Genomic DNA, 18230 nt, shown 5'->3' on the forward strand with positions numbered 1-18230 from the left:
ACTCCTGCCCAGCTTGGTGTCATCTGCAAATCAACTGAGGGTGCGCTTGATCCCCTCATCCAGATCATTGATAAAGATATTAAACAGAACTGGCCCCGATACTGAGCCCTGGGGAACAGCACTTGTGACTGGCCACCAACTGGATTTAACTCCATTCCCCACCACTCTTTGGTCCTGGCCATCCAGCCAGTTTTTTACCCAGCAAAGAATATACCCGTCCAAGCCATGAGCAGCCAGTTTCTCCAGGAGAATGCTGTGGGAAATGGTGTCAAAGGCTTTACTAAAGTCCAGGTAAACAACGTCCACAGCCTTTCCCTCATCTACTAAGTGAGTCATCTTGTCACAGAAGGAGATCAAGTTAGTCAAGCAGGACCTTCCGTTCATAAACCCATACTGACTGGACCTGATCACCTGGTTGTCCTGTCATGGGATGGCACTTGAGATGATCTGCTCCATAACCTCTCCCAGCACTGAGTTCAGACTGACAAGCCTGTTAGTTCCCCAGATCTGTCTTCCAGCCCTTCTTGTAGATATTGTGTGATAACTGACCACTGGTCCACTCTCTCTCCTGTCCTGTTTTCAGCTAGTCCCAGTAGCCTTATTACACTTTTGAGACTAATGCAGGCCAGTGAAAGACATGAGCAGAAGAATCAGAAAGAGCAAATCCTTTTCCCTTTCCCTACACAGCCTAAAGAATTCATCAGAAAACTAAGTCTCCAAGTAAAGTAACATCACTGTAGAACTTAAAGCATCCATGAATCAATTCCTACATTTGGTAAAGTGTTCCCAGGTTTAATTACCTCAGTTGGAGTATATCACCTTGTTTCATGCCTGAATTTGTTGAACGACAGTTTTTAACCACTGTATCTTGTTATGCCCTTGCTTCAACATTAAAAAATGCTCTGGTATCAGTAGAAGTTATTATATAGCTTGGAAAAAGCTACGTACTTCCACAAAGTTTTTTTTAACCCCTAACTTGAATTCATGGTTCCTAGCTGAATTGCACTGTAGTTTGTTGGTTTGTGAACATTTTGCCAAGTGATTTCAGTCTGTTGTGGAGAAGGAAATAGGCCCCTGAAGGCCCCTCAGCATATTGTTTGTGCCCCAGTACTTGCTACATGATAGTATTTTCTTAATGCCTGGTTTCATTCTATTTTAGTGGAGGTTTGGGCCTCATTCTTATTTGTACTACATCAAATAGTATATATTATACATGGAGAATAGAAATTATAGCATGGGGACCAGTATATTGTAATGAAATCATTACTAACATGTTAATATATAACAGTTTATAAACACATAAGAAGATAATGGAAAAATTAATTGGTATTGCCTATTTACATTTGCAACAATTTTTTTCTAAAACTATCCAGTTGTCAATTTAAAAATATACAAAATTAATTGAAAGAGAAGATACGAAACCTTCCATTAAAAAACTGCTGTTCCTACTTCAGTTGCTGACCTTTTTTCTACAGGTTTAAATATCTGTTTGTTAGTCTGAAACCAATTTAACAGCTTCCCTAAGATGCATGCATTAAATTACAAGCTGTAATAGGCTACAGCTGCAGAACGGTGCTCTTGGAACGTATGAACTTTGTTTGAATGTTATAGTTTTACTGATGATGTGCCACAGGTTGATTTAAGACATGTAAGACAACTTCACTAGCCTCTCACTAAAGAATCTTCTTTAACAAATTTTGTATTATATATTTCTTTCATTCAAAAAGCTTGTATTTTTCTCTGCATTTAGGTATTAAAGTAAATCTATGAGGGCAGTTAAAAGAGTTTTTAGAAAGAGCTGGTTTAAGTTTTAAAATTATGAAGTACGTGGTTATCTTGTGTGTGTTCTTTATATTCCACTCTCTCGGCAGCAAAATGTTGTCACATATATGACTCCATTCTACTTCACTGCATAGCCCTTCTACTCATAGCCAAAAAAACCTCCCTTTTAGTAGGGCATTCTCCTGTTCATGGTCTTGTTTGTTTGCTTTGGTTGAAGTGAATGCCTAGCCAGAATTCAAAGAAGTTTGGAATAAATTTTTTCTTTTTTTTTTTCCCTAGCATAAAAGTGGTACAAACTTACTGATTTAATTCAAATCAGAGAGTTCTGTTTCCCACTCAGAATGATACTTTATTTGACCCACAGACTTCCATGAGTGGAGGCAAGGCATTTCCTACTCAAAGGTGAGAAATCAAATGGAAAACAATGCTGTGATATAACATATGTTTCATCATTTATTCCTTTTCCAAATCCGGTTCACATAAAACAGTATTTATGAATACTGAAAAGAGCTCAGGGCTCATTTAGGGTAAATGCAATAGAATACCCATGTATTTCTGCTCTGCAGAACTCTGAGCTTCCAAGCAGCCTGCTCCACAAAAAACAACAACAATCCTTGCAGACTAGGAGAACTTCAAACAGGATACCCTAGGACAGCTTCACCAGGTACAACATTTAACTCCTGGACAAGACGCTTTTTCAGCTGATTAAAAAGCGGTGTAGAGAAACACACAGAAAAAGATAATCTTTTCACCTCATAACTAGACATTACAGTCAAAATCAAATAGACTATTGTGAAACCTTTAATTTTCAGAGATGGGAGAGAACTAAAGAAGAAGGATATATGAAATTCTTACCTTTGAACTCAGTAATACTTGTACTACTATAAGCCTCCAATTGAGAAAGAACGGAGTAGGCAGGGAGGGAGCACACATAGATTTACATATAAAATATTGTCTGTTTGAAGAGGAGACTTAGCATTGACTTCAATAAAATCAATACAGTTAACTGATTCAGCGATCAATGGCAAACAAAGTAAGAATTTATAAAGCACAGATAATTTAATCCTGAAAAAAGCGGTCCTCAATGCATAGGAATACTATAATAATTTTAAAAACTCAGCCATTTCGCAGGTATCATTCAAAATACAAGAAGCAATTACAAGAATGAGAATGGCCTTTCAAAATGATAAATTAATTGCAGTGTTCTGTTTCACTAATCCTCTAAAATAAAAGCAAATCTTGCTGTTTCATCTACGTACTGCTACTATTTCTGAAAATCCTCATGGTTAATACATTGCATTGTTAGACCAGCTGGATACAAAATATTGATACACAGCATATGATCAAACAACATTCTTCCTGGAGTGTTTAAAAATGAAACCAAAGAATGCATGGTCTTACAGGAGAAATGAATATTGGGAGATCTAATAAAACATTAGCAATCATGGTACCGTTTGAGAACAGTACCATAGCACAATTAATTGTAGACTTGAACACATACATACCTTTTTCACGCCTTCCGAAATTACAACAAATCTACATGATATATAATGAAAATATACAAATAAATGGTTATCAGGAATACAGTGTTGTAAAATTAAAAATATTTTTGGTAGACATCTTTTAGAAACTTGTAGCATGTTTAAAAGTATGAATAATTTAGGATGAAGCATTTAGGCATATATATACACAGAATTTCTACTAGTTTAGCTGAAATTGCTTTAGTTAACTATTTGAAATTGCTATGTTGTTTTAATCTTGTGACAATGAACTTACTGGTTCAAATCATAAAGCAGTCTCACAAAAAATTGTTTGACATAACTAAAACTGCTATTGTGGCCACATCCTACAGTTGACGTGACACAGCTTTGTGTACATCAGTGGTTTGATGTGCTAATTTTGGCTGGGGTTGAAAAAACACAGCAAAAATTGCAGTGGTAATTTGAGATGTTACCACCACATACACAACACCAAGTATTTTCCAGACAGATACTGCCATACCCACAGCTAAGCCAAATTTTATGACTGCTTCTTGTCCACTTCTGTACAAAACCAGGCACTTAATTACAGAGATATTCAATCTGCTATGCAGATTGCTGCATAGCTTGCTATGTATATGAACTTTATTCAACAGACAGCAACTCTAATCAGAAGTATTGCTGCTCAGCTACTGTTTAAGTGTTAGTCATATTAGTTTAACCTGTAATAGCTACTCACTGCTTATTAGTCCCCTAGTAAAATATCTCTTTATCTGTAGAGGTTGCGACAGCCAAAAGCAAGTTTTAGGATTTCAACAAAAGTTGGGACACTACCTCATTTTTGTTGGTGGATGGCTGTAAAAAGAGATACTTCTCCAGCACACTTAAAAGGTCTTGTGACTATTAGCTTGCGGAAAACTGGAACTTGAGTGGAAACTTTCAGTGAAGTGAGAAAGGCAGGCTGTCCAAATGCTGAATTACCTTCAAAAGGACTCGTGAAGAAGAATGGAAATAAAAACAGAAATTTTACATTCTGAACTCTTTTAATTGCTATAAAACTGACAATAAAAGAGAAACAAAGATCATGCATGCACACACCGTCCCCCCACCCCAATTTAGAAGGCTACCTGTTGTTATTATTGGTATTAAGCAGTTTAAATACCTGGTGTTTCTTGTATGAACCACTATCATTTTCTTTCAATAAGCAAAAGCATGGTGTTTGTGCATAATTCCTCCCTCCATCAAGGATGGCTAGAGACATTGGACATTAAAATTCTGGGACTTGGTTTGGGCAAAAATTGGTCAAAATTTCTTGGGACTTTCCTGTGCTGCTTTGCCAATTGCAGCCTACATGTTGTTAAAGACTTGACAGGTAAAGCAGAGCACAAAACTCTGGCGCAGGTGTATTCAGCAGCTGTGGAATATCCAATCTGATGATGATATGGCTGATTTTTTTTTTTTTTTTTAATGAAATTGTAATATACAGGTTAAATGGTGAGACCAGCAAAAGTACTCTAGGTTACCTGCACCACTGTATCTGGTATTCCTGAGGATATTGGATTATTGTTTTTAATCATTACACTTGGACAATTGTTTGGAAGGCCAAAGTGCTTTACGGCAGCATCCTAAACCTGTGGTGTTCTTGATGTTGGTATTTTTTATTGTGATCTATTTCAATGCCAATACAGGACTGAATATCATCAATACCATTTCTTTACTGAAGTAGCAGCTTCTATTGAATTGTCAAGTTTAAAGCTTGGAAATTTGATGTTCATGGAATTTATGTCTAAATATCACCTTTCACTTAATGGGTTTTGGACTAGATTGTTACCCAATACATATGTGAATGCTCTGTGAAACAGAAGGTCTCATAAAAGACCTTTACATCAGTGTAAAATGCCCAGATATTTACATCAGTGAGACACTCACAGCAGAGAGACCAGTTTCTGAAGCATTCTTGATCAAGGTGTATTACCTTTTGGGGTCTGTTGTGCTAGCAGTTTACCGGGGTAAAATTCCAATTTTTCTCCCCTTGTGTTACTTATAGGTCGTAACTGCCCTTCTTGAGTATAAAAGCAGAGTCAACAATTCCAGAAAACTACTTAATTTCTCTGGATTACCAAGTACTGAATTTCAGAAACTAGCAGTGGTTAGGACAGAACCCTCCACAATAAAATCTAAAGTGATCTTATTATCAAGAGGGGATTAATTTAGAAAAGCAGAAGACAGTTTCTTTTGTTTCTCTGTATTTCAGTTTTTCATAAAGTTCAGCTGCATCATGACAGATGGTTATCCCAAGGTGTTTCTTGTTATGAATACTTTTATTCAGATAACTGCCTTCTTTGTGGTGAAACAATAGTCAGATGCCATGACAGTTCTGCAGCTTTAAACACTCAAAATGCCAGAATTAGCAGGCACCAACACTACTGCTGCATCTGTGATTACCATTCCAGTGCTAGAGAGCAGTGTAATCCAACCACTCTCCCTCAGTTCCCAAGAACTCAGACCGTACTGCTTACATGTCCTCATGGTTTGAGCACACAAAGGAGAAGGAGGCTGGTGATGGTCACACTCTCTGCCCCCATCCTTGTCCTGACTAAATGCCCAAGAAAAGCTGTTGCATATGAGAATAGTGAAGTAAAAAAAACAGGAGAAGACACTATTGGAGATCACATGGCTCATATTGCAGGAAACATCAGTAGGCTGCATGTGAGCTACCACCAGGGTGACACTATCGCAAAATGAATTAATTTTCCTTTCTCCCCCGCCTTAACAAGCTCAGACTGAATGAAGAAACGGGAAAGCTAAGGAAGGAAGTTATCTCTGCCCCCACTTATCCTCTGAATCCCACTGACTCCTGTACAAACAGTTAATGCCTTATAGCATTATGATACTAAATTGCTATCATTACTCAGAAGGGTTCATGCTATTGACTAGGACTAATCCATATCCCACTGGAAGGTCCAGAGTAAGAACTTTAGTTCTTACCTTCTAATTTAAACTTTCAATTTTTAAGTGAGGGATTACTACTGGCAGCAGCACCTTACACAAATGTTCTTTTGGGTAGACTGGCTTTTCTGGCAAGGTCTAAAGCAAATACTGGCAGGAGCTGTGACAAAGCTGAAAAGAACATCTATATGGTGCTCTTCCTTCTGTAGTCACCTCCTAGAAAAGGAATTTATTTCTGACCTACAACACAGCTGGTTTTGTAAAAGGTGTCTAGATAAGCTAGGCACAAAATCCCTTTTGAGTCCAAAGCGAAAACCTGTGAAAAAAGTCCACCACAGAATTTAAAACTTTGGAGCACCACATCAATAATCATGCTGTTAGCTGAATTTCTGATTTTCATCTTTCCATTTTCACATTAGCCTGTAACTGTTACTGTCATAACATACAACACTTTTAGCATGGCCACTTCATAAAGTTTTGCATTAAAAGCTGCTTTCTCTGGGCAACCATGATTTTTTTGAACATGGGTAAAGAGAAATTAGAATATAACATTTTCTCTTGTTTGAAAGTGAGCTGCTCCATTCCTGCTGTTCCAACATACTGACTTAAAAGAACACCACTGCTGACCCAGAATGAATGTTCAACAGCATCTGTAATCCCTGAAATTCCTCAGCCTATGTCTCTGTAATGGGATCACATTTTCACACCAGGGACAATCATAGAATTTTTAATACTGGTGAAGATATATAAAGTATCGAGCTCATATGTCTGCATTTCTTGTCTAACACAGAAAACACCAAGTCAAGATCAAGGACTTACACGGTATCCTACATTCAGCATTTTTATGTCTTTGACAGTGAATGTCATAGCAATATTGCAGGAGTTCCAGGAAAGCAAACAGAAGCAGAAAGCCCTATTTCCAAGTGAAGGCATCGTTCTATATGAGTCACCGACATCCCTGGGCCCACCGTTTATGAGTTACATTACCTTGCCAGGAGGAAGTTGCTTTGGTAACTTTCAGGTAAGTGGCATCTTCTAATCTTTGCAAGGGGAAATTTTCTTCTGAAGAGGATTTTGTCATAAAAGATATGTGGCCACGTCTATTTCTGTAACAGTGCAGTTTCACACCTGACTTCTTTAGCCTCATACTCTCTCCAACCCCCAGCAATTTGAGAGAGGCAAACTACTAGAAGTACAATAACAGCCAGTTCTAGGAATTAATTGAGCACAGAATGATTTTACTAGTCTAGTCTCTGGTTTCCAGTCATACCTACAACAAAAGAGATTATGATTAACTCAAGGACTTCTGTCAGTTGAATCTAAAAGAAACGTGTGTGTGGTTTCTTTCCTTCAGAAAATAGAAAACCTGTTCTAAAGGAGAAAGAGTTTTGTTTTGGGTTTTTTTTTTTCAATCTGAAGATACTCCTCACCATAACAGTATTCCCTATAATATGTACCACCTATCCCATGCTAATGCTGGGCTGACATACAAAGAACGGGGAACAAAACAAACCACAGTCAGTTCAGATTTAACTTTCAGTGAAACAAAACACTGAAACTGAATTTGATGCCTCCAGTCTCCAGGAGTAGGTAAATTGCCTGGTTAAGCATTCCACCTTCATTTAAAGGAAGGTAGCTCAAGCTTGAACTTCATAGGCATTGACACTGTGAAACAGAAGAACATTTGGAGAATGAGCTTGAGATCCTCAACAACCAGATTTTTGAGACAGAATCAGAATTATTTCCAGAACATCAGTGGTAATTTTAGTAGACTGCTTCATAACGCCCTTTTTCCCTAGCTGCTGACTGCATAGCCTTTTGTGAAATAACTGGTGGCTTCCGTATAGTTACAGAGAGAGAAGAATACAAACACAGTATTTAATAAAACCAGAAATATCCCAGCTAACAATTTCATTTAAAGCTTCATTTGTATTCTTCTATAAACCAGCAAATCCAATTGCTGAACTACTTGCTTTTCTGGTCAAAAGGTAGTTTCTCCATGTCAAAACAGAGCAAGATATAGTTGTCATTCTGTCAAAAATACAGACCACAAGAAAATGAATAAAAGAAACATATTTAGGAACAGTTTCCAGAGCCTGTTACTCAGCAATTCTGAGGAACATAGCAACTTCTGTATGCATGATTTACACCAGTAGAACATGTCTATCCCATTGCACTAGTAGGAGGAAAAAGGTGATTAGTAAGTCTAATTGTCCTCTAGTGGTTTGCATGGCAAAGAAGCAGAAAGTGTTGCAAAGAATCAGAAAATTCAGAGTATATATAGCAGATATTAAATAACATAATAAAGCTCATTCCTTGCCTTTGTTTGGTGACAAAGAGGGGATTTTGCAGGTGAACTTATCCAGAATATATTTCTAAATCTAGCCATCTTACTTCCTTTTTAAAAAAAAGGTGGGGAGGAGGTCAGTAAAAACTAATTGTTGCGTCTACAAAGACAATGCTGTTACTCTATGACCAGCCTGTCCACAGATGCCTAATCTTCAGCTGAAGACCAGCAACAATCCATCATCTCCACAAGGGCCAATGCAACAGTATTTTTATCATATATGTACCTAAGTTTCAACAACTACTTATTCATTGTAATCTAATGTGAATATGTAATCCATTAAGATCTAGAACCTGAGGCACTTGCTGTTATTCCAAGTATTTTAACCAATTTGATAAACATCCCTGGGTCTTTCTAATTACTATAGTTCAACCCTTCCATTAAACAGACCCAAATAACAGTCTGGAGACTGTGAGTTTTGCATTATGTGCTTTCTGCAATGTTTTCTCAGAGCATAAAGGAAACAAGCCATGTGCCATAGGCTCTTTCAGTTCACAGCAAGAGAGTTACAACCTCAACTAGGATAGGAACTGAACAAGCCATAATGGTTTACAATGGCTTTGACTGAAACTGGGGAATTGTACTCAACTTCAGCTGCACAGGGTAACAAAAGTGTTCTACTGTATAGGATCTTTCTTTTCTTAGCTTTAAATTTTCAAGACAAGATGCTAGTTTAGTATAAATCGGGAAAACTCCCACCCCCCACCCCCCAAGAAAACAAAACACTAAAAATGACCTTGAATTCTGTGGATTTGCACTGTGTTCAGATTAGGCTTCTTTCTCTCACGACAGAACACAGGCATTCAGATTTTTCGTTTTCCTGTATTTCTGCAGGAGTTTTCACTTCATCAGGAGTTTGAGAGAGTTACCCAGTGGTAGTTTGTCTGGGTAGCCTTCTAAAGCTTCTAAAAGGTTACTGAAATTGACTAAAGTTGTTTAAGAAAGCACGTTGATTTCCAATTACTTCAGTGCTTCATATTTCTCATGCTGTGCAGCTCAGGATCAAAAATAACATTTCAGCAACACATATAGAACCTAATTTCAAACTAAAATGGCAGTAAACTACTTTGGAAGAAGCTAAACTTATAGTGCTTGTTAGTTTAAAAATTGTAAAGAATAAGATTATTTTGCAGAGCTTTTGGGGGGGGCTCTTCCCAGAGTCTTCTTAACATTCTGGGTCTACTTTTCCTAATGCATCAGTCATCATTATGAAACTGTTGGGAATACTGTTTACAGAGTTGCTTAAAACATCCTAGAGTTTACTGGGTCTGAAATGTTTCAAAAACTTGTGATGGTGCCAAAGCAAGACAGTTTCAACATTGTGGTCTTTGAAAATATGATGCAAGAAAGAACAATAGCAAAATTTTTAAACATTTTTTTCTTCATTAAATTCTTATGCTGCCCTGGATGCTTTTGGTTTTACGTGATGTTTTGTATTTTGCCAACACTTTACCCACCCATGACCTCTCTTGTTTTCTTTTTTTTTTTTGAACAATGCTTTTCAAATAATTGAACATCTTTCCTGTGTGTTATAAAGTGCTGGAATGTATATTTCTCTAGTATAACTACATTGCTGCACTCAGTCAGGAATATAATTCAGGATCACCTCACTGATGCAGAAGCAGAAGAAAGCCAGCTTGGCAGCCTGCTCCCCATGCCAAGCTGCTGCAGACGGATATTAACAGATTGGTTCTGTTCATGCTTTTGGGAAAAAGCATTAGGAGCATGAAGATGGGTCTAACTGAAAATGGTTCATCAAAGACATGCACTGTATAGCATTAGAACAATTTAGTAATGAATTGCCAATATCTTAATTTATAGATAACAAGGCTCTCAGTGTACAGATTACTTAAAATCTACTGTAGTTATTATATTTATGACATCTGTAAATAATGGTAAGCAATGCTGTACAGACAAACTACAAATGTCCCTACTCAAGTCTTGTCTTAAATAATCCTTCTAATAATAACTTCCTGCATCCTTATTCTGAATCCTTATTCTACCTAGAGGCATGTAGGTATGTATTACATGATATACTTCATGGCATTTCACAGTCAAAATATCTATTCATTTGCCTATGTGTTTTAAAGATCTCTTCCATTTTTGTTCTGGACACTTAACACCAGAATCACATACCATGACTAACTAAAAACCGTGCAATAATTTTCATTTATGTCAGAGGGACCAACATAAGGTCCATCTGATCAGCTTCTGGCTCCCCTTTTGCTGAACTCAGGCATCAAGCTGCTTATGTTTTTAGCAAGTGTTTTTAATACTGTCGTGGTTTAACCTCAGTCGGCAACTGAGCACCACACAGCCGCTTGCTCACTCCCCCCCCACTCCCTGGTGGGATGGGGGAGAGAATTGGAAGAGCACAAGTGAAAAAAAACTCATGGGTTGAGATAAAAACAGTTTAATAATTGAAATAAAATAATAATAGCAATAATAATAATAATAATAGTAATAATAATAATACACAAAGCAAGTGATGCACAGTACAATTGCTCACCACCTACTGACTGATGCCCAGCCAGTCTCCGAGCAGCGGCCCCCCCGGCCAGCTTTCCCCAGTTTATGTACTGAGCATGACGTCACATGGTATGGAATGTCCCTTTGGCCAGTTTGGCTGTGCCCCCTCCCAGCTTCTTGTGCACCTCCAGCCTTCTCAGTCGGTAGAGCATGGGAAACTAAAAAGTCCTTGGCTAGTGTAAGCATTACCTAGCAACAACTAAAACATCGGTGCGTTATCAACTTTGTTCTCATCCTAAATCCAAAACACAGCACTGTACCAGCTACTAGGAAGGAAATTAACTCTATCCCTGCCGAAACCAGGAGAAATACCAAAGGAAAATATGCCAAATACTTTGACTTCATAAATACAATGTAAAGTATTTGCAAGTCAAGCCTAGTTTTCATCTTTGCAAGAGAGGTGATCTACATCAACAAATTCTTTTGACCAACGGGTTTGTAGCTCAATAAGGATAGAAGCACTGAAAATTCTCTGAGCTGATGATTCATATATCAAATTATTATTTGCTTATGTACTTGCTGGCATTTCCCTGCTACTATTAAGGACAGATAGTATCTTTTATTATTCTAGGCAGTATAGCTGGGGGCAAAAAATGGACCAGATATTGAGTGCATTAACACTTCTTTGAATCTGTAGGATTTAAATGCATGCAGGTTCATGCAACTAAAAGCTCATCTGTTTTTCCCAGTCTAATGAAATTTTGACTGATTAAATAGAAGGTCACTAGCCAGTGAATATTCCCTCGGTTACATCCATAGACTATTATGGTCACAACAATATTAATACTATTAAAAGTACAAATACAAGCATCAGAATGCATGTAACTGGAATGCTCATTGATAAAATATAAAGCTTATGCTTTCAGCCCTTCCTCAATTCCTTGTGGTGTGAAGAAACCCTTCATAACTGAGCACAGTGTAGGAGACGGAATAAATAGTTTTAGTCCTGCAGCCTGTGTGATGTCACTGACTTAAGGACTCAGTTAATTTCTTCTTGAGCATTTTCATATCAAATGGGCAGAGATTAGCTGTTTAAAATCAACAAACACTATCTTGCGCTCACTCCAAGCTTTCCATGGTCTTACAGGTTTGAATAATTCAGTAGATGCTTCCAGATTTTATCATGTGTGTATAAGACTGCAAATATTGGGTGTGGGGAAACAGATAGATGGTATAAATAATACCATATTTGTTATCAGTATTGCCTTCAGTCAGCAGGGACCAATTAAGCTCCTCTGAAAATCTTGTAAATCGAATAAACATTGTCCATGTGGTATTTAGAGGCCTGAGTGCTTTGGAGTTACAACTTAATTGATGGACTTCTCTCCATTTAAGTTTTCTCTTGTTCTGCCTAGAATGGATTATCTTTCTTGTCACATACATGTGGGGTGCTAAAATGCTGCATTTGATGTCGTGCCCTCTTCAGCATTCTAGCTTTGAATATGAGCTAGCTGCCAAAAACAGTGAGGGAGAAATGTGAAGGAACAGCTATCAGAATTATTTCTTTTACTTCAGTATTTAGATTTGCAGATAGAGTAAGGAGAAACTCTGTAGCTTCAAAATATGCACATAGCAGAACCAGAGATATTTTCTCCTTTTTAACATATGACTTCTGTAAAATGGACTCTGCTAAGCTTGCCTTTCATTACCCCAAGTTGATACAATTGTATTCCATTCTACTCGTCAACACTGGGAAAAACTCAGAAATGTAACAGAAGGCAACTGGTTGCTTAGTCAGCAATATATTGTTGCAGCAAACTTAAAACTCTCAGAAATATAACATGTAGAAGGCAACTGGTTGTTTACTCAGCAATACATCATTGCAGTGAACTTTCCATTTGTATTAGGCAAGAAATATGCCTGGTTAAACATTCATGCCAGTGGTGATGAAAAGTGCTGATTTTTTTATTTACAGCTGTCCCTAAGCCTTAGTCATTTTAGTCTTACAGACTTTCTTTTTTATGTTTTATCCCAGCACTTGAAGTCAACTAAGGCTGTCCCTGTTTGTCTGTCAAGGATCCAGCAACACCTGAATTCACTGGCTTTGTAGGTCATGTTGCAAATTCAGCCTCTTTTAGAAGTTTCTTCACAATGCCATAGAGAGAACAGACTTGAAATTATTGTGGCCAAGTTGAGGTGGGAAAGGTATTTAGTGTGTCATGAAGGTCACCTGAAGTATCTTTTTAAAAGCACAAAAAAACATTTTTCAGCTGCAGCAGCAAGTTTGATCAGAATGAGTACCTACATGAAGAATGCAAATACATTAATGAAATGCTAACTTCTGGCTTTCAAAACGCATTTCACTCCTCACCCCAATATCCAGAAACCACTTATTAAACTTATGAAATTTACTATCCATGGAAAGCCAGTGCTTCTTTTCCCCTGAGCATCCTGGTGTTCATAAAGATTTTCAGTACACTCATTGTGCAACAATATACATTTGATGTTTGCTATAACTTGTTCTCCAAAGGAATTACCCAAAGCACAAATCAAGACAAGGCTGGAATCTAAACTCTAAAACCCCCGCACAGCAAATGGGCAAAGAAAACATCAGTTTTCTTAAAGTGGCTGCCTCGTATTGTTGGTCAGGCAAAGAGGCCTCTGAAACCTTCCTTCACTGCTGCTATAAACGGTGCCAGAAAATACCTATGTGGCCACTCAGCTGCCTCAACTAGTGGCCCTTGAGCACTAAAGTAAAATTGTGGAGCTGCAGCAATTACTGTCCTGCATGTCAGACTTAGGTAAGCAAGCGGCAGGAGCAGTAGAGCCTTGCTTCATGCCACTGCCACTGTATTTAGGACAAGGGGGCTCCTTTGCTGATTTCTTATCCAAGGGGATATATTTGGCTAGCCATCCTCTAGAAACTCAGGGGCTCACAAGAAAGACTCAAAGCAGAGGTAGAAATCTTTATTGAGAGTAGTGGAAATCTTCTAGGGTGTTACACAATGTTTTGGTCTAAGTAAATTCTCTGTTCTACACACTTTACTTTCCAATGCCAGCCTTAGAATAACTGAAACTGACTTTTAAACTCACTTAACAAGCCTGTCCTCTTTTCACCACTTACAAGAGTAATGCTTTGGTTTTGAGATCCTTGCAGGCACCAAACAGAAGGGGAGGAGACCACTAGAAGGACCTCTCTTTAACTTTGATCCTTCTGAGTGATTTCAGGTCTCGCTGTGACTTAAAGCAACAGACTGGTTTTATCACATTGCTGCAGTTACACAGCAGCAGCCAGTCCTATAGTGCTGCCACAGGATCAGACAAATCCAGAACTGACCTGAATGCCACCTGCTTACATTACACAAATAACTTGCTCAGCATAAGTGCATTTTACTGTACTGAGGGTCTGGCCCACAGCATTAATGTTTACAATACCAGAGAGTATGACAGGTAAATTTGCTGTGTCAGATAAATAGCGATTATGTAAGTAGGAATAGGCTATAACTGTGGGGTTTGGCTACTTTCACCTACTGAAAACAAAGAAAGATCATCTTTAAGCTAGGGCCTACTTTCCCTGTTTTCTACATGTCTGAAGGACTGGGACAAACCGGCTTCTCTGAGTCTTGCTCACTGCCAGCTGTCCCCATTGGCCTGGTCAACATCACTTCTGCCCTATGGAGATGGAAACTAAGGCTTTCTTCCCCCTTTTCAGCTAGAAAAATAGTATTTTGTTAAAAATAGTATTTTAAAAGGGAGGGTAAAGTGGTCTTCTTTCAAATGAAAAAAAAAAAAAATTCTACCCTATAAAAAGATAAACATTTAAAACATTGCTGTTACTTGTTTCAGAGAACTATGCCTCCATTTTTATTGAATTTAAAACAATCAATGGTCTGCTTGATGGAACCAGTTATTACATCATGATTAGAAGCCTCCCAGTAGTAACACAATGCAGTGTACTCACACTCTTATTGAAGTGAATAGAAACAAACCAGTAGAATTAAAGCAATTGTCTCAGATACTGAATTCTGTAAGGCCTGGAGGAAGAAAAAAAATGGTGATAGAAGAATCTATGGATGCTGCTGTAATTGAACACAAAAGAGTATGCAGTGTATCATAGCAAACATTACAAAACTGATCTATCAGTTGAAGTAAGATAAAGTCCTCAAGTATGGCAAAACTTCCTGGCCATGAAGAAAATTAAACACTGGAATTGTAGAGGTGTTAGTTACTATTTCTTGGCATCTAAAACAGATATTTTTAAAAAACTGCTTTCCTCCAAGTCTAGTGTAAATTTATTCATCATGTCTCTGCAAAGATAGCTTAGGTGTTGAAAATCATGGCAGGTTCTAAATGCCTGTGTTCTTTCACTCTCTTTATAACATATGAAAAGAATACAATGACGCAGTGACTTAGTATAGTCATACTGCTTCATCTCTGTATTAAGACAACAGAAAACAAATGTCAATTGACTGTTTAGAAAGACTAGGAATTCATTGTTATTATTGTAATTACCATAAAATATAATATTTTTCTTACCCCATTCCCAATAAATTACTGTCTGTACATGCAGTTAGTGGGGTGGGGAGACAGCATCTGGAAGAATGAACGAAGCAGAGTTCGAGAGTGACTGCTTTTCATTGTATCATAAGAGAATGGCCATCGCTGGGACTGATTCACCCTCTAGGATAGAGCTAAAGTAGAATCTGCACTCTGCTGTTTCTCTCAAGTGTCTTACTTGCTTGTTCAAGCCCAGATTGTTTGCCAGATTTGAGATTTTTAGAAGTGTCATCTTTTGGTCAGATTGGCATAAATATTTTAAGGCATTTTTTTAAACCTACCTAAAAGCCGAGGGTGGGCTGCATCTGCTAGGTTCATATGGATTTAATTCACATAATCTATTCCTTGCAGTTGCAATTCAGGCACTGCTAGTACTTTGGTCTCTACTTTTCACTGTCTGTGGCACACAATTTAGTCTTGTAAAAGCTTTGATATAATTAAAATCCTTGGGCTTGATGTAGGGTACATGGGTGTGTCCTGACTACATATGTAATGCAAGATGTTGGGCAAGATGAGGTGGGGACATTGTCTGGCCTTAGACTCCATAAAATTAACAGCATGGCATTTTGTTCAGGTCACCCCAGAGAGCTCACATGCATAAGTGCATTGTTTGCTTGTTGAAAAAGCTGAGAAAGTTTTATGCCCTATTACAAAAACAAAGAAAAGTAACATGAACTGCAATTTTAAAAGATTTGACTAAGCTAGCAAGTAGCCCCCTGTAAAATGTGCAAGGAAAGCAGCTAGTTGCTGGCTGCTCAACCAGCTATGCAGCAAAGGTGGGGTGAACAACGGTAGGTGACAATTTTGTTTCAAGTTGTCCCTTTAGACTGGTCAGAGCCTCCTCAAAATACCTTACATAATATAGTTGGTTTGAAAGAAACAAAAGACAGAATCATCAAGAAATTCAGAGATGTTATTCTGCTTTGCAGATGTCAAATCAGACCTGTTTTCTGAAGAAAAAAAATGAAAAAAAAACTCAAACCCAAACATTTAAGATGAATTTTCACTGGAACATTTTTTGGAAACTTAATTCACTCCAAACATAACTTTTGCTAGAAAGTGTGTTAAGCTGCAAATTAATACCTGCAGAAACCATTTAAAATTTCAATTAAAAAGGTCACAAAAAATACAGATTTTTTATAAAATAAATTAATCTTTAATTAAACCAGTATTTTTTGTGAAAAGAAGTGGTAAAGCTATTTCTCACTTAAAATGTTGTCTCTCAGAAGTCAAATTTCATGAGAAAAACAGTTAATAAATAATGTAACACCTTTTTTTAAATTGTGTTTTACCTCTCTTGTACTGAGAGGAAGAATACGCCTAAGAAATGCAATGGGAAATACAGATTTCACCTCAGACCTGTAAAATTCACTGTGTGTTTTTTCAGAGCTGCTTAAGCAGAGCAGAAGCAAGGCAAGATGCTGCAAAAGGTGGCTCTGATCAACTCTCTCTTCAATGATTTGCCTTGTCGCAGGATCACAAAGGAATTCATCATGGAAAGTGTTCAGGAGGCTGTTTTCTCAACCAGCATAAGTACAAAATGACCCTTAAGGAATTTAGTATCAGTACTGATGCATGACTGTGGTTTATTGATAAACTTCTCCAACAGGATTATTAGAACCTCTGCAAGTATATCTTCAGTGTTAATCCAGGTAACTCAGAGTTTGTGTGTTTCTACAGTAAGTAGGATAATATCAGTTTAGAAGATCTCCATGTGGGAAAATATCTTATGAAGATTTTGTAGGCAAAATAAGTAAGGTCTTGTAGGCAAAATCAAAGCTCTACATGGCCTACTACTATGTCTTCTCTAGCAGTGACCAATAGATAGCACATGTGAAAGGTATTAATGAAGGAAATCTACATGATTATTATTCTTCAAAACTGGTAAATTTTCATCCAACTGACAAAATTCAAAGTTTTAGTGTTTTTTCACCATTGTTCTAATAAAGATTGTCCAAGGCAATTTTATGCTTAATACTGTGGTATTAAAACATCAGTTCTGAAAGGCTGTCTTAACCCTCAAAAGTTGCTTAGATGTATTTCTTCTGGAGTTTATACCTAGAAAAAAATATTTATAGCTCAGAAAAATACTATGTAACAAATATCATCTTAGGGTGTTAAAAATCCTAAAATGAAAGTGGCAATCTGCTAAAAGACATACCTAATGGATTCAGGAAAGGTTAATTGAATTCCTCTTATGTTTGCATTTCTGGTAAGTGTGAAAGAGATTCTGAAAAGTTTAGAAACATTACTGTTTCCTTGTATTTTGTGAGATGATCTGTAGTGTACCTTCTGAGTAAAAAGCCTTGTACTCGTAAGATATATTTGAAAATGAAAGTGGCAATCTGCTAAAAGACATACCTAATGGATTCAGGAAAGGTTAATTGAATTCCTCTTATGTTTGCATTTCTGGTAAGTGTGAAAGAGATTCTGAAAAGTTTAGAAACATTACTGTTTCCTTGTATTTTGTGAGATGATCTGTAGTGTACCTTCTGAGTAAAAAGCCTTGTACTCGTAAGATATATTTGGGGAAAGACGTAGAAACAGATGAGTGTAAGGCAGTCTGGTCTGTATCTGTTTTACAGATGAAAGGATGTTTTCTTTTCCAGCACTGCAAAGTTTATACTTTTTGGAGGGAGAAAATTTCA

The 18230-nt window shown here is 37.4% G+C and overlaps 1 protein-coding gene across 1 annotated transcript in view; it reads left to right on the plus strand.

Moving 5' to 3' along the window:
• The window catches only part of LIX1 (limb and CNS expressed 1), a 38180-nt gene that overhangs the window by 7252 nt on the left and 12698 nt on the right, over nt 1–18230 (plus strand). Inside the window, 3 exon segments of the mRNA XM_009275917.1 lie at nt 7067–7230; nt 16970–17008; nt 17010–17111. Of these exon segments, the coding sequence (XP_009274192.1) occupies nt 7067–7230; nt 16970–17008; nt 17010–17111 (305 nt within the window).

Source organism: Aptenodytes forsteri, unplaced genomic scaffold, assembly GCF_000699145.1.
Source record: "Aptenodytes forsteri isolate BGI_AS27 unplaced genomic scaffold, ASM69914v1 Scaffold91, whole genome shotgun sequence".
Lineage (NCBI taxonomy): Eukaryota > Metazoa > Chordata > Aves > Sphenisciformes > Spheniscidae > Aptenodytes > Aptenodytes forsteri.